The sequence below is a fragment of the Haemaphysalis longicornis genome, unplaced genomic scaffold (assembly GCF_048455015.1).
Source record: "Haemaphysalis longicornis isolate Haplotype H1 unplaced genomic scaffold, Haemaphysalis longicornis Haplotype H1 scaffold_9, whole genome shotgun sequence".
NCBI classification, from domain to species: domain Eukaryota; kingdom Metazoa; phylum Arthropoda; class Arachnida; order Ixodida; family Ixodidae; genus Haemaphysalis; species Haemaphysalis longicornis.
The window spans coordinates 40,454,489-40,477,308 of NW_027526460.1; the positions used below are offsets into that span (position 1 = coordinate 40,454,489).

General features: G+C 48.0%; 1 protein-coding gene across 1 annotated transcript in view; it reads right to left on the reverse strand.

Annotated features, from left to right (window-relative positions):
* The window catches only part of LOC144153152 (uncharacterized), a 52,703-nt gene that overhangs the window by 26,432 nt on the left and 3,451 nt on the right, over positions 1–22,820 (reverse strand). Inside the window, exons 2-9 of the mRNA XM_077684803.1 lie at positions 22,546–22,632; positions 21,789–21,995; positions 18,514–18,678; positions 15,401–15,599; positions 13,621–13,750; positions 8,582–8,766; positions 7,446–7,510; positions 3,916–4,238 (exon numbers count right to left, since the gene is read on the reverse strand). Coding sequence (XP_077540929.1) covers positions 3,916–4,238; positions 7,446–7,510; positions 8,582–8,766; positions 13,621–13,750; positions 15,401–15,599; positions 18,514–18,678; positions 21,789–21,995; positions 22,546–22,632 — 1,361 coding nt within the window. The remainder of the gene's footprint in view (positions 1–3,915; positions 4,239–7,445; positions 7,511–8,581; positions 8,767–13,620; positions 13,751–15,400; positions 15,600–18,513; positions 18,679–21,788; positions 21,996–22,545; positions 22,633–22,820) is intronic.

Here is a 22,820-nt window from a genome sequence, read left to right on the forward strand (position 1 = left end):
CGCTCAAATAAGCTACATATCTAGAGAAAAAGAAAATTGCCATGCGACCCACCAGGTCATTTCCCGCAACAGAACCTATGATGTCATTCAAGCCAGCTCTGCGATTGGTGGAGGCCGGCACAAGCAGACGCAAATTAGCTAGAGCTTAGAAGCTAGCCGAACGAGCGATTTGCACTTAAATTGAGGGCACATTTTTTACAAAGCAATAAGAATGATGGGACAAACAGTGGAAGTTACGAAAGCACATGTAAACATAGAAGTACTGATGCGTACTGCTGTTCGTACTGTGCACACCATGCTTGGTTTAGCTGCACAGCACTACGGGGCTTGGGGTTGTCTCAGACGACACTGGCCGATTGACGCAAGCAACGGTGTCTTACGTGGCCATATTTGTCGAGCGAGCACTGTTTCAGGGAACGATTATTTTCTCACAGGAGAAAAACAAGCCAGGTTTAAATACGGTCAAAAACAAACCAAAGGCTTGCCACGGTATGGTGACGCCATCTAGGTTCGGGTAACGTAAAGAACCGCGGGAACATACCGGAACTGCTGTACAGGGTGGAGACACCCTTTGAACGGTCCCGTGCCGCCGCAATTGGGCCAACGTGCTCAACGCGTTGTTCTTTTCGTTTCCCACGAGACCTAGCAACGCAAACAGATAATATGATTCAAACTTCGTCAGTAAACCGCGTTGCGGCGATAATTTTAGCGCGGTTTTGACACAATTACTTGCTTCGACGGCGAGCGAGTGACCCAAAATGGCGGCGCCAGCGTATACGTGTCTTTACCCTGTACGGCGGATGCGTGAATGAAGGTATTCTAGGCCGAAGATCGGTCGGTTCCTGTGATGTCATTGCAGACCCCGAAAACAAACGATTTAGCGGGAAAATCAAAATTTTAACCTAAATTGATTAATTTCTCAGTGAATAAAGCATCGTTTGTATCTGGACAAGCGCGGGGTGCACTATAAAACACGAAATCTTTCGAATAAAACAAACTTGCATTTTCTCTTCATGGCTCCTTCAACGCGCCGAAGCGACGCCTGGATAATGAGTCGAGTCGTAGTGGAGGGCTCCGGATTAATTTTGGCCTCGTGGGAATCTTTAACCTGCGCCGAACTCTAGCCACATGACTCGGAAACTCCAAACATGGCGTGTACTTCACTGCAAGCATGGAATGGGTTTGTAGAAAATCCCGCGACGGAAACTAGAATCGCTCTTTTATACCGAAATCTTCAAGGGGGAGGTCGATCGTACCGCCAGCTGACGTTGATTAGGCACGACGGAAGATTTAACATTGGGAAACGAATATTAGCTAAATAATTTGCCATAATGACGAACTGCGAGAGGCCCATCATGTCAACCAATCAAACAGCTCATGCTCTCACGCACGGCTGTCACCTCCTCCGTCGCCTCGGCTACCAACGTCCTACCACCCACAACCACTGCCAACGCATCCCCTTGAACTACGCGATTGCATCTCCGTCGCTCCGATACCCAAGAATATGCATCCCGTTCATAATCAGGGTCGCTGACAAGCACGCATTCGATTGCTTCGCAAGATGCGTCAAGTCAATCACCGAGACATCCGCTACGTTGACACCGACACATATGCCGCTAATACAGCCTTCCCAATTACAACAGTAGACCACCGAAGAATTGAACTGACTTCCGCAACAGTAATTGGCGACTACTCCACAACTGCTGAAAAAATCGCAATAGCCCTCGCAGCCACTACATCTCAAGACATTATCACCATAGTCGCAGATTCGCAAGCTGCCTGTCGCCATTACGCCGCCGGTCACATTGCTCCCTTATCCCTCCGCATCCTACAGTCCATCCCTAACCCTCCTTACCTCTACATTCTCTGGACCCCGGGCATGAGTCTCTGGAGGAAAATGAGGCGGCTCATGCTGCCGCCCGCGCGCATATCTACCGGGCGTTCCCTTCCAACACTCCAGCGTCACCATCGAAATTGTACCATTGCATGCCTAAAAAATACAAGGATATCCTCGACCACTACCACCTCGAACGCCGCATCTTACCCCCGCTTCACAAGTTGACTAAGGAAGAAGCCCCCACCTATCGCCGCATTCAAACGAACACCTACCCGCACGACACCCCCCTCCACTTTGAAAACTTCACCGCGGCCGCGCAGAAATAACGGCGACCGACAGGAGCGACACACACAAGCGATTACTCGCAACTGCCGTTTTATTGAAAACACAACGTTTATACACGAACACAAATCGTAGATTAGAGAAACATGGTGCCGATTAGCGCATGCTCCTTCCCGTGTAGAGTGACAGGCGATTTGCTGACACACTTGTTATTATGTTCATTGATAAAAAAGGCCTCGACCAGTTCCTTAACAATCTGATCATTGTGCCTGTTGTACAGCACCACAGCCTCATCAAACAAGGGGTAACACCCACACTTTTTACAATGCGCAGGAAGATTGGCGCTGTGGAATTTGTTATCGTGGACACATCCTCTCTCAGACGGACGTTTAGACAGCGTCCAGTCTGGCCCACGTACACAGACTTTCAAGATAACGGAATTCTGTAAACGATGCCAATCGTACAACGAACAAAAGGCTGCGCATGGGTGACGCCACACTCGTTCCTCTCATTTGTCAGATGATCCTTGTTATTAACACTGCCCACTTTTGCTTTTGCAGAGAACAACCCCCTTACTCCGTATCTGGACCCCACGTTCTTCAAACCGTGTGCTATCATATCAACGTACCGAACTACAGCATTTTTTTTTTGTCACGGCGGTCCTTCTCCTTCGCTGAAAAGTTACACTTGATCTGGCGCACAAGGCTACCACACACTGCCGACAGCACAAACGGAGGGAATCCAACTCGGCAACTCGGCGTCTGTAGCGCGAACTCGGCGTCTGTGCTCCTCACTTCAGGAGCGAAAGCACGTGTACTGGCGAGAAGACAGCATGCGAGAGATTACGCCACAAACACTGAGCAAAGTGTTCTCGAAGGCCGAGCTGGCCGACGCCGGGTGCTCCTCACGAGGCGCATGTCCACGTGCGCTTGGCATTTTCTCTTGGTATTTTTGCGAGCTCTCCACGTGGCGCAAACCCAAGCGCAAGCCTGGACGACGGCGGGCGCTCCTCCCGAGGCGCATGCTCACGTGCAAACTAGAAGATTAAACAGCTCTGCTGTTAATAGTTTGCTGCAAGTTTTCAGCAACTTTATTTGGAGCTAATTTTTCCTATTGAAGACTGAGAGCTTAGGTTGCGTACAAGATTTCACTGCCAGCCATTATAGAAACATCAAGTATGATGAGCTAGATACGCGCAACAGATAATGCCAGCATATTTATGGAACATCCAGACCATGAAACACACTGAAAATGAGGTAGAAGTATGAAAGTGCCTCATTGTTATCCTCAGTCAAGCCTCACATATTCATCAATGGCAGACACTCATTTTGCGATGTTTACACCAACAGGCAAAACGAGACCCCTAGGAAAAGAAGCTTGCAGATGTATATAAGTTTAGCTAGGCCTATTTGAATTGTTTGTATTTGCGAACAAAGACTAAGATGCAGCAGAGTTAATATACATCCCCTGACGTCTTCTATCGTTCATGATGGCATTAAGGCCGAAGAATAATCACACGCAATCGCAAGTCCTCTTAAGCGCACACTTGATTTCAAATGCAGAAATTTCCCTACAGCCACCAAGAGGTGCTGACATGGCTGGCACGTGCAATGTCTGGTCGATTGCTATGTGTAAATGCTAGGCCTGTTTGAACACTGCGCTTGTACTCAGCTAGCACCTCTTTAGCCTCCGGTCCGTGAGACCAGGTCATAGAGCTGTGAACCTTCTCTACACCCTGGTTTTTATCGCCGGGCTCGGTCTGCGAAGGCGGGGCCCCATGAAACGTGCGTCGTTCACGACCTGCTGGGAGTCTTCGTCTCCTCAGAAGCGGCGGTACCGTTCAGCTCGAGGATGCTGCCTTCCCACTTGGACGCGGTCGCGTCGTCGGCGTGGGCGTCCACTTCTCCGTACATGTCGGTGACGCGCTTAGCGTAGTAGGACATGATGAGCTGACACACCAGTCCCAGGCTCATGAAGACTATTGTGACTGCGTGGTACGCGACGCGCAGCTTGTTGGCGTCGTAGAACCAGCAGTTGCCGCGGTGGCCCCCGCGATCTTCCCACACGAGGCAGGTAGCGTCGAAGATGGCCGTGTAGATGAGCGGGTACGGAATGGCGCCTGCAACGACAAAGGCGACCAAGTTTGGAATAGGGGCGAAGTGTAAGCTGAATTAGGCGCACGCGTGGAGTTGCTACCAACCGTGCGTTGTAATTCAAAATAAACGCAATTATAATTAAACTAAGGAATGGTATTTGGAGGCTGTCCTGTGTCGTCATCTGTTGCCGCTCGACCGACGTGTGGTTTACACCGATCCCCGGATGTAATCAACGGTACCTCAAGAAGCTGCAAGATAGAAGGTAGGATGAAAGCACATGTGAGGAATACCCACACAAGCCTTTCTGGCAGTGCACGGGTTCTACTGCACTTTATAAACGGGGTCGATAGCGGCTGCTGCGTTATAGACGAAGACTGCAAGTTAAAAAGAGACAGCGACGAGTAATTAACGATGGTGAGGGCCTTCGCTACAGATTATTTATTTATTTATTTATTTATTTATTTATTTATTTATTTATTTATTTATTTATTTATTTATTTATTTATGCTCCCTAAAGGCCCCTAACGGCATTTCATAGGGGGATCCTAAGAAGTGCGGGAAGAGGGGCTAGGGCAGCGGATTATGCCATTCCCGACGCGCAGGTTTCCTTGGCTGCACGACTGGATCATGTAGTCTCCTCCACCGACACCGAGCGCATTGCCATCGCGGCTGCTTTAAAGGGGCACTGACACAAAATTTTGAAGGCGAGATAACTTCGGAGATAGATTGGTGGGAACACATATACATCATCTGCAAAATATCAGCGGCGAATACAGCCTAGAACATATTTAAAATCAATTTTAAAGTGTGCGAAACGCAACCGAGCAGCCAGCAGAGGACCACGCGCAATCGACATCCCGAGGATATGGTGTAAATAAACAACATCCAAACACGTCACGAGTTTGTGTTTGCCGCTTCCGCACTGCCGGCGTTTTTCGCCGGCTCGCCCGGCTCGCCGCTCCAATCGGAGGGCCGGAGGGCGGAGCTTCTGCTCTCGAGAACGAACGACCCGATCGTTGGCGGCGGTGGCGGAGGCGCCGTGATTTCGTCAGCTAATCGGGCAGCTGGCCGCGACCAAAGTTCTACAGCGATTCCAGGCACTCTGTTTCTATTACTGTTTACTACCATTGGATGCGAAAACGCGCCGGAGGCACGAAAAGCCCACTGAGCTAGCCGCACGGTCGCTGTGCAGGCGGCGGCCACGGCCGCGAAGTGGCCCAGGCCGGCGCAGGTAGCTCGAGTGATAGCTTGTTACCGCTGCACGAAATTGTCCCCAAGTCCAGACCATGGTGGCTTACATGAGAAAGGAGTTAATGATGCGATGGCGGGTTGCATTAAAAATTGTCATCTGCACCGCTTACGAGAGCGGCACTAGAATATCCGCCGCAGTGCTAAGCCGAACACATCTGTAGGCGGACCTGTAGGCAGACCGGCCGGCTGCTCCCAGCGCGCGTCTTGCCACCCACCGTCTCGAGCGTCGCGCGTCGTTCTTTAGCCGCGGTAGCATTTGCACTCGCAGCGCCTGCGTCACATCCACGGTCGCTTTTTAATTAAGCGCCTCACGAGATCAGTACGTGGGGGCATTCGCAGAAACTGGCGTCGATGCGGATTCGACAGTGTTACGGCGGCTCTGCTCTGTGATATCCCTCCGACGGTCACGTGGTCAGCTTTGTTCACACAAAATCCACAAAATCCATCGTTTCGCGGCACTCGCTGAAACCGAAACTGCGACTGGCCGCATCGAAAATGCCTCTAATTAAACAACCGTCGCACGCTGAAGCAAATGAGGTTTCTACAGGTTATAAGTAGGTCACTAGCTACTTATCGCAACAAAAAAAACAAGATGCAAAATTTTTGTGTCAGTGCCCCTTTAAGGAAACTTAATTCATATAAGCCGCAGGAAGCTGTAATTATGACTGATTCGAAAGGAACACTACGACATTTCAGCGTGGTATCCCAACGAAAAGGGTCTGTCAGCGTTCCTTACGGCTTGTGCAAGAACTCAGCAGCAAGGGTTATAATGTGCGTTTTGAATGGATTCCATCCCATGTTGGCGACAAGAGCAATCAGGCCGCTGATCGGATGGCGCGGAATGCGCTGCCAGTTGCACTGACAGTTATTGTTTCCCCCGATCACTGAAACGACTTCAGGCGAGCAGCAGTCGACCATTTCAAGTTTTTGTGTGATCCTTATCATAAGACTTGCGTCCCAAAGGAACTTTCAAGATCAGAGGCAACTTTGCTGTACCGCATCCGAACGGGCTCAGCAAAGACCACAGCATGCGTTTTCAAAATAGGACTCGTGCGAGCGCCTCTGTGTTCGTCATGTGCACTGCTAGGGGATGTGCACTGCGACATAATGTGTTGCGCAGAGCAAGCTGTAGAACGGACGGCAATGCTCTCAGTGATGCGAAAATTGGCAGCCCCACACATCGCTCTCGACAACATCGTCTTCTTTAAGGGTCAATGCATGCTGCGCATGGAGGTGTCATGCCTTAGTTTCATTCAGGAGACGGAACTAGCAGACTCGTGGTGAATGGTGAATATTGACTCATTAGGTGGCGCTAGGGCGGAGAAATTGCGGGAACATCTTGCCAGGCTGACAACGCCTGATCTAACAAAGCAACCACCTCCATCCACCAAAAAGGGGAAAAAAAATTCGACACGCAATTTTCCGAGGATCAGCATACAAAAAAATACAATGGTTAGAAATACACATATATAAGGCAATAATACAATTTTCCAGCTTCGGTTCAGAGCTATATGCTCTCAAAATATGCGCAACTTCACGCATATGCAGTGTTGCGGTCTAGGTCAGCCTTTTCATGGGCACCGTAGGTCGTACAATTGAAATCTCATCTGATGTCACTTTTGAGCCTTGGGCGCAAACAACGAATGTTCGTCAGCCGAATACACTGCAACTGCTGGACGGTGGTGTTAAGAAGTGAATCATCGGAAAATGGCACAAATTTGTCCTCTGCTGAGGGATGACTCGATGCCGAATTTTTTGTCCAGAAAAGGAGTTCATGTGCTGCAGCTTTACAACAGTGCTTGAATAGTTTCGCTTTGAGCAACACATGATGCCCTATTTTTGTGGAGATTTAGGAAATATGAAAGCTGTAAGTAACTTCAATGTCAGCAAATAATCCGAACATTGGGCGCGAAAAGTGAAGTATAAGGCAATAACCATATTCGGTGTGGACAAACACAAGAAAAAGGCGAAATTCTCACCGAGGAAGTTGATGCAGCCTGACATCATTCCGACCGCGATGCCCTTGTCGGCTGGACTGACGCACCTGTGGGCCAACGGTAGCACAGTATAAAATTTAAGCTTGATTTTTTATGCCCCCTCAAAAATAATCTCGGTCTCACATTGTGTTACGTTCGGCCGAGCGAGAGCCCTAGTTTTAACTTTGTGATCTTTTCCTGAATTATCCACGTTGTTTTACGTAGGCGATGGGGGGCATATGCGCGTAGATTTCTCATGAAACGGCTGGTAATTTGACAGAAATATCACAAAAATTTCCGCAGAGCTACCCAGCATTGTACAGAAAAAGCGTGAAAACTGTTGGTTGCGTATTCTAAAGAAAACAGGCGGCAATTTAACGCTTATTATGCAAACGCATACTTGTATACATAGTTAATATCATCGTTATAAAATCACAGGTAGGTCTAGTAAAGTCGGCAAAAAAGGTAAGCCAGCGGACACTGTTCAAGACCGTTACAGAATTCTTATATATTCTTATATTTTTGCCATCTGGTTTCGCAACACAATTTCCCGGCCTGCTTTGCTGGTAACTTACTAACTGCGTTTGCAATCAATTTTTCATGACCACCACCACTGCCATTGTGGCGTGCGGCTAAGACCGGACACTGCGCTCGTGATGCCGCGACTATAGGCTTTACAAAACAGTATGATGCTGATCATGATAGTCATGATGATGATGACTGTCAGGCAAACGCTTGGGCCGATAACATAAATAGCATATCGATGCCACGGATTTACACAATCCTGAATCTCGAAATCAGCTTGCGTGATAAGGAGCGAAACCGTAATTTTGCGTTCTTATTTTTCTATAGCTTTCGGTCACGTCACCCCCAAGCCTATTAGGATGAGCGTGAGAGAGCGCAGCGTGTTAGTTTCTTCTTAACGGAAGGTCATGAACCACCTCCTTGTGATGGTGTTACGCAAAACCAGAGTGTCGAACAGCAACCGAACCCTGCGACAAACCTGGTCTGTCCGCATCCGAAAATAGATGTTTCATTGCGTCTAATAGTACTGGTGAATGCGGGTACCAAGACCTCGTGACAACACCCGCTGGCGAATCCCGACTAAAGCATTTAAAAATAAAATCTAAAGTACGCACCTGAGCGTGATGATAGTAGAGCCAACTCTTGAGAGCTGCGATATCAGTTTTCCGAGGCTGATGATGAGGACAAGGATAAACAGGTTCTGACACGGGAACTCGCAGAAGCCGCTGGCGATGTTAGGAAGACCCACATTGAACTCGCTGCTTGAGTTTCCGGCTATGCAGGAGCACTCCATCGATTTCTGCGACGAGAGATATTGCACGTGTGAGTTCGCGTGATACCCACTCCAAAAACTAGCATGCTGTGGGTCCAACTGCCAGATGCGTAAAACCAAGCGCCCGCCTCCATTTGAAGACTTTAATACACGGAGGGCCGTATTGAGCAATAGAAGTAGGGCAAGGAAAACTCTTGGGGTCAGCCGAGCAGACGAGTACGCCTACCCGCATTCATTAAGATTACTTGACATATTGGGCTTCCCGATCACTGTCAGCATGATGAAGGTGGACTATTATTTAAGTTATATTTCCGGGGTTTCCCGCATTTCATACAGCCGGCAATATACGTTTTCGAAGCAAACACGGTTTCTTAACGGCCAGAAATCGCCTATCATGGGCTCCGTGCTCCCAGATTTAGTAGTTTGGTGTAGAAAGATAGAGAAAAGGACAGCCATTCTGCCGCCTACAATTAGATGTCGTCGCTTCAAGAACTGCCATCCTGCTTCGCCTAAATCGCATTTTGTGGGATCATTGGCTCGTACGGCAAGACTGGACGGTGTAATTAGAACAGTGGCTGGGTAGCGCCACCTGAAAGTTCTAGGCAGATAATCGTGGTGTGAAGTCTCCCCTGCACTCTTCACTCTTGGTGACTTTGTGGTCAGGCCCTCTGAAGACTATACACTTTACTTCTTTTCTTCTATTTTTATGTACTACGCTTTCTGGGACATCTCGATTTTTATTATATATTCACTCTGTGCCGGCCGTAATCACCGGAGATTTTATTTCTGTTTGGATGCTTCTAATGGGAAGTGTTTTTTTCCCTCGTAATCACGGTTTCAAGAACCTGGCTTCCTGACTGGCGGCTTGCCTGCTATGACAAGCGGGCCTTGTATTCCATCCTTAAGAATATTTCCCAAATAAAAGTAATTATTCCGAATGATTTCTGTTAATTCCAAGTAATTTAAAACAAATTATTCAAATTATTCAAAGTTATTGCAAGCGATTATCCCGAGCCAAACAATCTTTTTTTAATTTAAAGACAATCATCGGGGATGAACTATGCCAGTACTCTTCCTTACCTGCTTTGACAAAAACCATGCTAATTCAAAAGGCCGTGTACAACGCTGAGGCCTGGGCGCGGTCATGTTTGATGGCTTGACATCTTTCGCCATTGGTGGCCTTTTAAAACGCGTTTCTCATCACTTCCTTCGCTGATGCCTGTGCACATCAGCGAGCGCCGTAGCGGCTTGATGAACGAATTCGATGGATGGATGGAAACAACTTTATTGATAGCCTGCAGATGAAGAATTTTTTGAAATGTCGCTGTGAATGGGGTTGTTGGCTTCGAAACGACACGCGTCCTCTTGATTGCCTACCCGCCGCGGTGGCTCAGTGGCTAAGGCGTTGCGCTGCTGAGCACGAGGTCGCGGGTTCGATTCCCGGCCGCGGCGGCCGCTTTTCTGATGGAGGCGAAAAGCAAAAACGCCCGTGTGTACGAGATTTCGGCGCACGTTAAAGATCCCCAGGTGGTCAAAATTAATCCGGAGCCCTCCACTACGGCGCGCCTCATCGCCTGAGCTGCGTCGGCGCGTTAAACGCTACAATCAATCAATCAATCTTGATTGCCTACTTGTTGCACCCCCTTACACCAAGAGTCAGCCACCGGGCGACGGAAGAGTGACCTATCGGCGAATCACGCTAACTATTGCACCACATTGGCATATTGCTTCCTGTCTGCGAGGGACTCATGCGAGTGCGCTGTGGGAATTCGACACTCCTAGGCAATACACAACGCGGCGTAACCGAAACTGCCAGTGTACGACGTGGAAACACGAAGCGTCCGCAGGTGGCGTGATCATCGCACCACCTTGGAAAAGTGCTGTGTGTTGCAGGGGGCTCATGCAAGTCGAAGTGCTTCCGCATTACGAAGAGAAGAGGCAAGGACCGCGCAAGACCGCAGGCGTCGAACGATCCCTTTGAGAGAGGCAGGCGGTTTCACCGGATAATTGGCCGGAGGAAATACGGGACGGATGTTTTCGACTGCAGCCAATCGAAGCTCACGAGAGAGAAGTTTATTTTTCTGATTGGGCTGCTGAGGATCCTTTGTGTTAAGAACATCTATAAAACCTCATGTAAATTGCTTGAAATAAAAGAGAAGACGCATTCAACATTCTCTACTCTCAGATGTTTCAGTTGTCATATCCTCAAGGTACCTCAAGCGTTAGCGTGGAACCCCAACTTTGTGAAAATGAAGGGTTGTAAAACAGAATAACCTTGCATGGGCGTAAAAGTTGTCTGTTTCTTTTTAACCGTTTCCCCATTTTTCGTCGTGTGATAGAGAAGCTCCAGCGCTCAGCGTATGTTGTCTACTGACTTATAGCTGGAGCGGCAGCCGTGTATGCCTTTTCCGCCTCATCAGCTGTTGCCTGTTCGGTCTTTGCTATCTTGCGGCGATATAAACATACATTTTGAAAATGCCCTACGGTGCGTGAAATAGACGAAAACAGCCCCATACATGTGGGAACTGTCTTATCCTGGAGGAGGTGAAGGGCGCTCCTCCGAAAATCGCGAAATACGACTTATTGCTTAAAATGAAGTTTCTAAACACTCAAATCAAGTTATCATGATGGGCAGCCCATGAACATTTTTTTCGGTGTTGTCACATAAGGCTGTCGCAATAAATATTATTTATTCCGCGTTTAATGACTTAACTGCGATAACCGTGCATGTCACCGCTTGGAGGAGGAGTAGGAATAAACTTTACTGCAGTATGCAATTTAGAACCCTGGTTGGGATTTAATTGCTCAGAGTTAAGGTGAAAAACATCGTGGCAGCCCGTCAGTGGTGGCACTGCGTCGGTGAACGCGGAATATGTAACGAGACATCCTTTCCAACGGGAACAAGACTCGCGCGACTAGCTGTCTCACTCAACATTTGGCAGATAATTGTGCCCGTAGAGGAGGCTTTCGCAGTGTACGTGACGCCCGCAGACGCCCCAAGATGAAAACATGCGGTCCGAGCCACAGCGGCAATCGATAAATGCCAACGTTTTTTCGCTGCTCTTCTACACTTCGCTTGCTCTACCTGCGCTATTAGAGCGCCATACCGGGCCTACGGATGGAGCCGAAACCGTCAAGCTAGAATAATCGAAGCACGGGAGGCAGGTGGTGGCGTGGCGTGGCGAGGCGTTCGATATGCTTCCGTTCATTGGAGGGCATCCGCAAACGTCTGGTTCAACTTCGCGACAATCAACGTGAGTTACAGCCGTTTCGATAAGATCAAAGTATGGCTTTCCCTTGTACATTCCACATTTCGCTAACTACGTTAGCACATCACAACGGACCTTGGCAGTCGGCGGCGCGGACCGAAACCAACACCTTATCTAAGGCCTTGGTGGCGATGTTGCGCTAGCGCTCTCCGATTTAGGCCAGCCTGACTTCTCGCTGCAAACTGTCTGTAAATGCGTTCCCTTCTTCTCACCAATCGTCGGACACAGTGAAGTATGCTAATTCAAATCAAGTTTTAAATGCAGAGCATTTCTTTAACTCGCACTGTCACCCGTCGTCCCTCGGCGTTGTCCGCTCTCAACAACAGGTGCTGGCGCGCATGCGCGTGCTCCGGCGCTGAAAGAGGCGTTGCAGCAGCAGGTGCTACCTCCTCTCCCTCTACTGCGCGCGCTAAGGCAGCGGCGAAGCGTCAGCGTCGAGCGGCCGATCCCGAGCGTCGAGAACGAGAGGCCGCCGCCAGTCGTCAGCGTCGAGCTGCGGATCCATCGAATCGAGAGCGAGACACGGCTTCGAAACGTCAGCGGCGAGCGGCGGACCCCGCGTTACGAGAACGAGATGCCGCGGTCGGCCTTGTTGACGTAGTCCACGACGTACGCCGCGCACGCGTAGTGGTCGAGGGTAATCTGCAGGTCCATGTTGGAGTCGAGAACCTTTCCGATCCACGGGTTGAACGCGTTCACGCGCTTCTCGGCGGGGGTCCTCGCGTGAAGCACGCACGGACGCGACGCGCCAGCCCGCAGAATCTCCGAGTACTCCTCCCCGGACCGCGCGTCGAAGGCGCGCAGGAACTCGTCCAAGCTCGCAAACTCCCCGTGCTCCAACGCCTCGTGCATTTCGTCGTACTTGGCCTTCAAGCGCCGTCGACGCACCCGTACGACAACAACAACTACAACTACCACCGCCAACTACCACAACCTACGCCACGGGACTACCCCCAATGCTCTGCATTTACTCGTGTCCCTCGCGCGGGGGCATGCGACGGGGGCACTTTTTTGTGTTTGCTTTCGTTTGCATTCGCATCTCATCGTGAAAGGTAACACAGCCAAAAGGTTAATGCTCTTGCGCCTAACGTCGTTTACTCCTGACCACATTAGGCATGGCCAGACTTGTTGCAGCAATAAAAGAGGAAGTTGCATGGACCGGAGCTTTGTTTCGAGGTAATCGCAGTTTCTTACATATAGCTTGTATTCACTAGCGAGGCACGCATGCAGGCAACCATGTGAGTGCGCCGTGACTGGTTACGTCGGGCTTCGCTGGATGGCGGTACTTGTCTGTGCTAAGCAGATAACATGAGTTCGACGTTCCAAGCTCTACCTCACAGAACAGAAATTAATGCATCGACTGCAATGTGAGTGCGACTAATAACACCTCTGTTGACACCACCGTTGAGGATCGGGTTGAAATGGAGCAGACGACGCGCGCCGGTGTATTTTTTTCATTCGGCGTGCGGGCGCAGTGGCACAAGCCACGCCACGTCCGTGGCCGTTTCCAGTGTCGCCAAGCGAAGAAATCGGCAGCTAAACTTTTCAACGAATACCACCTATACGCACGAAGAATTTAGTGCGCCGCATTAGTGTGCCTTGGCCAACGTACGTTTCCTCTGTCAATGCATCCCGCCATGCATGGGGAGAAGTAGGTGGCCTGCTTGGCCACATGGCAGATGGGTTGGAACCGGCCAGTGGTGCAACCGCAGTGCTCGTTGCAGGGGTTCGTCAGTGACAGGCTGCGCAAAAGAACATCTTGCGTAAACTGTGATGGACAGACCGGCCCTTTAAAGGGGAGTAAGGAAGGGGGCCACCTTAAACAGCACAGAGAGCTCAACTATACTTGGTTTTGCTTTCTTCAGCCAATTCCATTCCTCGCGAAGAACGCAGAAGTTGTTAGTAATGACGCCCTTGTGTGAAGCTCAAGGACACGAAAACTTCAATGCGGACGTGCTGCTGTTGTATTGTGCAAAGCTAAATTAAGATATTTCTGGGGGTATACATGCGGGCGCTCACGCAACTGTTGAAATTCTTAATCACATTTGCTTCTGCAGCTTTCCGACTACATTCACAGTACAGCGCTGACCCCCACCCATACATGGTAAACGATGAAAACAAGCCAGTCTGAGTTCGTGGGAGAGAAACCTAAGTGTTCTAAAAACCGCTGCCGTTGCTGTATTTGTTCCAGATGCTTTCATTCCAACTGTTTACTTTGAAGGAGTGCTGTATTGTAGGGATGTGAAAAAATTCAGTGCCCTTCCACTCTGTGAAGAAGTATGACCAGCAAAGCTGTGGTGCGGAGCCTCAACAATAGCAACAATATTCTTTGGCTGGGTCGTAGTCCAAGGGGTACACGAAGCAAGACGTTTGTTTGTTTGTTTGTTTGGGATTTGCGATTGAGCGTACTTCCTGGATAATTACCTGAATGAAACTTCGACGAACTAGAGTTTTATTCCACTGGACAAACATGGGGCTGTCCGTTTTCTTCCCGTAGAAGCCCATGTATTGACAGCAGACAAGAATTCCACAATATACACAACTTCACTGTCAACTATTTTATTTAAAAAAAAAATAACTAAAACTCGGCGTAGGGTAGAGTCGCCTTAGCGGCTAATTGTCATATAATTTATTTTGGAAGAGTTTCAATAAGACAAGAGTTAGAGCCGCTTTCTGTATTGACACTCCCTCCGAAGGTGTACAGCCTTCATTGTGCCCACTCACGATAGCCACCTTACGAAAGCAAAACTTACAACGATCTCCCTAATGTCGGTTTCACCTCTGAACACATATGCATTGCTAAGAAGGCATTTTGTAGGGGAAATGTAAACCGTCTTGTATTAAAATATGAAGGCCGTAGGGCTTGTTCTTTATTTTTTATGATTTTTTTTTTCGTACGCTGACAGTGTGGCGCACAGTTTTACGATCCCGGGGTTTGAGTGGGCGCCGCAGCTTGCGTGCGTTCTTGTCTACATCGCTCCGTTGACGGAGACGTTCTACTGTATCTTAGCCCTAAACAGCTTTGCTATAAAAATGAATAACTTTGTGGTGACAATATCAAGAGCTAGATTGCAGTAGTAATTACATTGAAATAAATCGAAGCGGTATTAAGTGAGACTATTCGCTCAATTTGCCCTGGGCCAGAGATAGAAAAGATGCAGCCATAATTGCACCATTGACGGTAACCCAGACGTTATTTTGTTATGCACGCTCAGCTTCAAACATTTTCGGACAATATTTTTAGGAAGCTTAGACCTTGATTTAGCATAAAACTGACTTTGGTACTCGGGAAGGCCGTGAAGATTGCTCTGTATCACCCATTAAAAAAACTGCTTTGCTACCACGGACTACTAAATTGTTAGTTTACTACTAAAACGTAAAAATCGCAGTACCTGCCGTCGGCGTTCATCTGTGTGCCGGACAGTTCCCATCCAGAGCAGCCGAGAAAGATGCCGGCGAAGAGGAAGGCGATGTTGATGAAGTCAGCGAAGGCTCCGAGCAGACCGATTGTCCTTGCGCGGGGCTTCCAGAAGCGGATGATCATCCCTCCCAAGAACAGACCAACCATCATAGCGAGGACCTTGGTGGGACCTGCACGTGTTGTTGGTCTTTGTTTTGAAGCGCCCTTATTTTAGTGTCGCTCACACTTTCTTCTTCCTGGTGTTTTGTACGTTGGTTTTTCGTGAAGCCAGTTATATTAACCAGCATGGTTTTCAGGAGGAAGGAACAGCGCACATTTTGACTAAGGACAGACAGAAATACACACCACAAGCGCTGACTATCAACTGACCGCTTTATTACAAGTTGCGGAAAATAATTAGCACACTTACAGGGAAAGATGCGACAGACGCGTACAAAGAGAAAGGAGAAGGTTGCCCAGCCTGTCAAATGTCAAACCATTATTATGTCACTGCATTTATCGCCACATCTACTTGTCTCTGGCCTCCACTTTTCTCTGGCCTGTTGATGTGGCGATAAATTTCAGTGACATAATAAAGGTTTGAAAGGCTGGGCAACCTTCTCCTCTTTCTTTGTACGCGTTTGTTGCATCTTTCCCTGTAAGTGTGCTAATTATTTTACGCAACTTGTAATAAAGCGGTCAGTTGATAGTCAGCGCTTGTGGAGTGCATTTCTGTCTGCCCTTCGTCAAAATGCGTGCTGTTCCTTCCTTTGTATCTGATCACCAAATAGCCCAACATGGTACCCTTATGGCTTTCATAGCGACTAGTATGAATGTAGAGTGTTCAAGGCATACTATGCGAAATTCAGCGCGAGCTGATCTGATCACGCTATGACGAACGTTGTTAAACTTGCCATCCTTCACCCCAGACACCACACAAAGGTCATAGGAAGAGAGGTTGACTGACACCAGCACGTTCAGGCGGCGGGTCGTGGTCAAACGGGCGGAGTAGTCCCGGTGTGATGAATTCATTCGATTAGCGCACATTGTATCTCCTTCGGTATTTATGAACTTGACTGTTGCATAAAAAAGCCATGCATGTATATCTGCGGCGTATGCAACACCAATGCGACTCGTTCATTCTGGGTGTTCCCTTTTCTCAGTGGTAGCTTTGCAGCTCGGGGTTATGTGATCTGCTGCTTCAAAAAGAAACAGTCGTGAAGGAGAAAGAAAAACTGGAGTGACAGGCAGGGAAGTTACCAGGCGCAGGACCCGGTTTGCTATCTTGCATTGAGAGAAGGGCTTATGGGGCTAAAGAGAGAGCATAAAAGCGGGGGAGGGGGGCAAAATAGGAATGAAAACGCGTGCGCACTCGCAGTCTTTCTGACCGGTGTCATAAGCGTTCGCATGAGCCCGTTATTTTTCAATAAATCGAGACAGGCTTTGGACTGCGGGCATCTGGAGGAGCCCGGTCATTGCTCAGTAACCAGAGCGTCACACGTAAAAAAAGAAAAAAAAAAAGAAAACTCGCTCAACGAAACGCCGAAATCGTATCGCCGCTGCGTGCACCGCTGCGTGCACCAACATTAGAGTCCGTGCTCAACATTAAAAATCATATCGCCGCTGAAATCGTATCGCCGTGGCGTGCACTTTTATTGTGGTTCAAGCTGATCCACAGTCGCTTATCTTACGCGTTTAAATGACCTTCCGCGTCTTGTGCGTTTTACTCATCGGTGCTGCAGTGTGCGACGCGCATGCGCAGAAAATGCGTCATTTTCTCCTCAAGACGTCTGCCTGTCGGCCCGTTATAACATCGGTCCCGAACGAGTAACTCATCGCTTATTTTACAGAAATCCGATGTAGTTTCCATTTCAATCAGACACAAGGCGCCACCCGAATACCGTTATCATTTAGAGGACCTACTCATTATTTCTATGCCAGCCTGCAGAGGTTTATGACATCCACACAGTTTCGTTAATTAACATGAAGTAGGTTGCAATTTCTTACTAGCTCTTAAGAGTCAGGGAGCGACGTGAGCGTTTAGTAAAAGTTGTGTAGAAGAGATACGAGTGGTTGATGAAGACTAGTTATTTGATGTGAAAAATAAATATTGTAGCCTTAGGCATGCGTTAACGAACGACGCAGAGCTTGAAGGTGAATTTATGGCACAAAGTGCAAAGCGGTATAAAGAAAAAGACAAAGTCTGGTGATAGCGTTTCAGTGAAAGCTAGTTGAGCCTGCATAGCTGAAGTCAAAATGCGCTTAAGCATTGAAAAAGGTCGTGAACAAACAGACAACACGTAAAGGTAGCAAAATATTCCCCTTGATCAACATTAGAGTCCGTTTGCCCTTTTCATAGTCTACCATCCTCCCTCCACTGTCTGCGCGCGCACTGAGGTCGGCTTATATGTACTGTCCACAAGCTCATGTCAGTTTGGTGGAAATGTGAGAAAGTTGCACCCTCCTTTTCCCTTCTAGGTTTCCTTCACGTCAAGTCTACATTCCACAGTAGCTATCTACCTACAGGTGCATGTAATCATACAGCAGATAATGAGATCCGAAAGAAAGTGCAGCTAAATCAGTGTCTTCTCCACCCTGCCTCTGCCGATCTTGCCTCCCTATCTCCAACGCTTGCTGAAATATCCACTAAGAGTTACTTCGGGGTCACCACTTCCGCCACGTTTTTGGTTAGCATTGTTTTCATTGTTAAAGGGAACACATATTTTTTATCTTTTACTTTTTTATATTGATAGCCGCACCTTTAGACTGAGTGAATCAAAACCTGGCATTATCTGCACCACATGACGCCGCGAGATTCTTAAGGTCCAACTAACAACGGCACACCTATGTATGTCACAACAGTGTATTGCAAGCATGTTCGAAAAGCGACTGAGACGATAGGAAATTATTGCGTGAAATCCCTGGATTGTGCCCGGCCACCATGTAGAGAACAGATTCTAGGTATTAATCTTGTCATTCTAGGTCATCCTAGGTCATTAATTGCGTTGAAATAACAGCGCTGAACAGCCCCGCCCTCCTTGAGATTAGATTGTGTTTCCCCCTCTATCTCGCGCTTAGGAGAAGCAACCAAAATAAGGCACTTACCTGTAAAAAGGCTGGCTTTGGAAGCCGAGACTCGGTACTGATTCTCGACGTACTTCGGGAACATGCTGACGTAGCCTCCTATCGCGTTGATGACGAAGATGAGCGTCGCCATTTTCCACATTAGCACGGGGTTCCTCGAAAGGCGCTTCACGGCCACCTTGAACTCTGCGGACAAAGGGTACAACTCATGTGTGTTGAATTACAATATCTGTAACAAAGGAGCAGGCTTGATAATGCTGCATAGCGCTATAGGGAATCTAGGTTAACCGCATTCGCCTCAACGTCGCTTCTACCGGCCACTACTTGTACAAGACGCGCCGAGTTGCCTCCCCTGACTGTCACGCTTGCTGTTTTCGTGAGGACATATAGAACATGTACTGTGTGTGTGTCCCCGCTATGACGACCCACGGCAAACCTTGGAAAGAACTTTGGGACTGCGTGCCGATGCACCAATGAAACGTTACAACGTCATCGGTCCATGGCACCCCACTGCCGCGGCAACACGAAGTACAAGGGCCTTGGTGACATTTCTCCGTGACTCCGGCCTGAACGAAACTCTGTGAAAGTTTGCTTTAACTTTACTACTGTGTGTGTTTCTGCGTTTGTCGGTTTCTGTGTGCTTATTCGCGTTTGTTAGTGTTTGTGTGAGTTTTTGTGCGTTCGCTTCCTTCGCTAATTTTCACTCCTCGCATGTTCATGTGATAGCAAGCCAAGCTCGCTGCCAGGCTGACTTCTCTTCATCATTAACAGCATCCCTCCTCCTCCTCCTCCTAGGCCCAACAAAAAAGTTTCTCCATTTTTTTTTACTCCTCGTTATAAATATATTAGTGACCTAATCATGCAATCTTCAGCTGGAACTATGTCGACCAAATCAATACAGCGAGTGTGGTGGTGTGAAGAATAGAATAAAGGATAGAAAGGAGCTTACAGTAACACTAACAATCTGGAAACTAACAACATGGAAGCTCTACTAAAAGCAAGCTAGTTAAAATTTTGAGTTATGTTACCATTGCTAAAAATAACATTGATAAATTGGAAAAGATTCAGAGGAAATCTGTTTGGTTTATTGTTGCAAAATTTCGGCGCACAGATTCTTCTTCTGAAATAATGATCACCTATAACATTTTCAAACTTCAGTCAAGAAGTCAGAAACTTCGTTTGGATTTCCTCTGCTCACTGGCTAACCATGAACTGGCTATCGATTCCTCACTGCGTATATCCGCCCTGTCTACACGACATACGCGGCATCACCACGCAAGATCGTTAGCACCGTACCTTGTGAAGGCTGGTACCTAGAAGTTCTCACTCTTTCCTCGTACCGTGTGTGAGTGAGACTACCTTACCGAGCCACGCACATTAGATTCCGTATAACCCTGTATCCTTCGTTGCTTGTGGCCTGGTATTGGTCCTTTCAATGCAGTGCTTGTAATTTGGTGCTGGTGCTTTCAATGCAATGTCCACTGTTCAACTTTCTGCCCCTTTTGCTCATTTTATGGTGTTAGGATACTGGGTACTGGCATCGGTACCCAGCACCTCCACCATATTGTAAAGGGGTTCACTGGTGCTCAGGAGAGCTAAACACCGAGGAAGAAATGAGGGGTGATGCCGAGCCAGCTGAACTTCCTCTTTAGAAGCTCCTTCTGATGATGATAGATGACGGTATGCCAAAAGCATGGTAGTGATGATGATACGCGATGGTGCACGGCAATGGCTTTGTTGGGGAATGTTCTCTCGTCTTCTCTATAATTGGGATATTTAAGTTCTCGCCCTGCGGGACTGCAACTGTGGTCTGAAGTATTAAATAATATTTTAAAAAGTACATAAAAGAAACAGTGCAATTTTTACAGCGGATATAATAATATGCTCATGCCTTATCGCGAGTAGCCGGAGTACTCGGGTACAAGCCTGTAACTAGGGAAGGAGATGGTTGAAGAACCGTTGTTATCGTAACAGATGTGACATGGAAATCGGCGCAGGCGTGTACGCCTCGAGGGAAGCGTACACGCCTGTATACGTCTAGTTTGCGTTAAGCTAGAACTTACTTTCCCAATACCCTCTGAGAAAAATGCGTACCCGTCCCCATTTCTGCTGATAAATTCGCCCAAAACTAGGCAGTTGCATGGTTTATCCATGTGCAATTTTATTCTGAACAAGTTATTTATGCAAGTAATATTTCGTTATTCGCGCATATCTCCAGTGCCAGCAATCTTGCTTGTTTTTGTTATTAGAGTGAAGATATTTGTGCAAACTATTAAGAGTTATCTCATTGCAAGATTAGAGTGGAATGAATAGCTGAAAGTTTGATTCTACGCGCCAGAGCTAAATCTGCAGTTTTTTATTAAGTGAGGTCTAGCGGACGACTTCGGCAGGCTCCAGATCGCCTGGAACTATTTAATGTGCGGCAAAATATCAAAAACAGTCGCTTGCGTTCTTCACCTTTACAAAAAAGTGGCCGCTGGCGCATCAGTTGTACTCGCGTCCTCTCGCTCAGCAGCACATCGTCTTTGTCACTGCGCCACCACAGCAAAACGTTTCGAAACATGAACGAGGCTTACAAAGAAAAGAACTTTATGTAGATACTTTCGTTGCATTGGGTCATCTTCTAACTGCGGCGCAGACCACCAGCCAGGACTAGCTTAACAAGACAACGTAACTCGAATGTTTACCCTGGTATCCCAATCGTCCGACTTAGCCCAACACAGGGTGGAAAATTTGTGTTTAAAAGGTAAGGTAGCGATAGCAGAGGTTGCTGATCTAAGCGACGGGGCGAGCAAGTGCAAGTCGTTCAACAAGAGGACACAAACGCACTCTGTGACAGCAAACGAGATAGGTCCTGAAAGCCTGAAGTTGCTATGTATAGCTTACAAAGATTGCTAACACGAAAGGCTCGACCCAGAAAGATACGCCTCGTTTTGCGGAAGTTGCTGAGCATGAGAAAGCATGTAAAATGAAGTTAGTGACGTCAGCAACAGGCAAGTCTGGACCTTTTAAATGTTGTCTGCCTCTCATTTCTAGTTTGTTGCTGCTCCGCGTGAATATGCGGGCAAATGTCTGTGGCCAAAATGAATGCCTTCGACAATTCGGCGAGTCTCTTGGACAATTCGGCGACACACACTTTGGAAATGATACTTGTAATCTGCAGCCTTCGGTTATCTCCGACCCGATAAAACGCCATCAAGACCAGAGTTACTTGATCAAGACAGTATACGGAAATTCCATGCCGATACTGGAAATGTAGCGGGCAACTTGTCGCGCACAGTGCACGGCGGTCTCACCCTGGGCGTCATTCGAGAGCTTTTCGCCGAGTGACTTCGGCTCGTTCTTCTTGGTTTCGTCGACGGCGTACACAGAGCTCTTGCGGATGTGTTTGGGGAAGAGCGACATCGGCAGCGACATCAGGGCCATTGCGCCTCCCCAGATGACGAAGCCCAGCCACCAGGCGCCGATCCAGTTTGGGTTCGTTCGCGAGATTCCCGGATTCTCTGTTGACCCCGGGTAGCGAAGACACAATTAGACACACGCACGCGAGAAGCGGGAGGAACAAGCGACGCTAAAGATTATTTACACTGCCGAATTTACAGCGAAAGCTCTGGGTCTTTAATCGCCACATGTTAGCCCACTTTGTTAATGCGAAACCATTAGTTGACTGAGTAGCTAAAAAATCCGGGGCAGTCGGCGTCATAATTTAACGGTGGCAGACAAAATAGCCGACTTCGAAAAGGTAGTAAAGATAAACAAACACAGTTTAAAACGTAACTCTGTGAATTTGGGTCTGGGTAAAGATCGACTTAGGGTATCCGTACTGCAGTACGAGCCCGTATCTCCATGCCATTACAACTCTATCGCTCCAGCTGACTAAGAATGAACCTTGTAGATGCATTGTTGCCTTCGGCTTATAAATGTGTGTTAGAGACATGCGCTGAGGCTTTCATCAATTATTTGAGCATGCTCGCCACAAAGATTTCTTTTGAATTTAAGGAAATCTCGAAACAACGCCAAAGCCCATGGTATGAAACAGGTGGAACTGCTTACCGAAGGGTGACTCGAAGATGCTGAGGCACACTGACGCCGACACGTACCCCAACATGGGCCCCAAGAGACGTAGGGCCATAATCAAACCTGCAAAGTCACGCGTATTTCTAAATGATAAAATTTAATGCACTTCTTGTCCTTCAACTTGTATAAATCCAGACGCGTCGGGCTGCTACCAATGCCGCATTGTTTCATAAATTTCCCTCGTATTCACAGCGGTAATGACATGACTTCGATAAGCGGCCCAAAACATGCTGTTCAGCTCATCGGTTCGC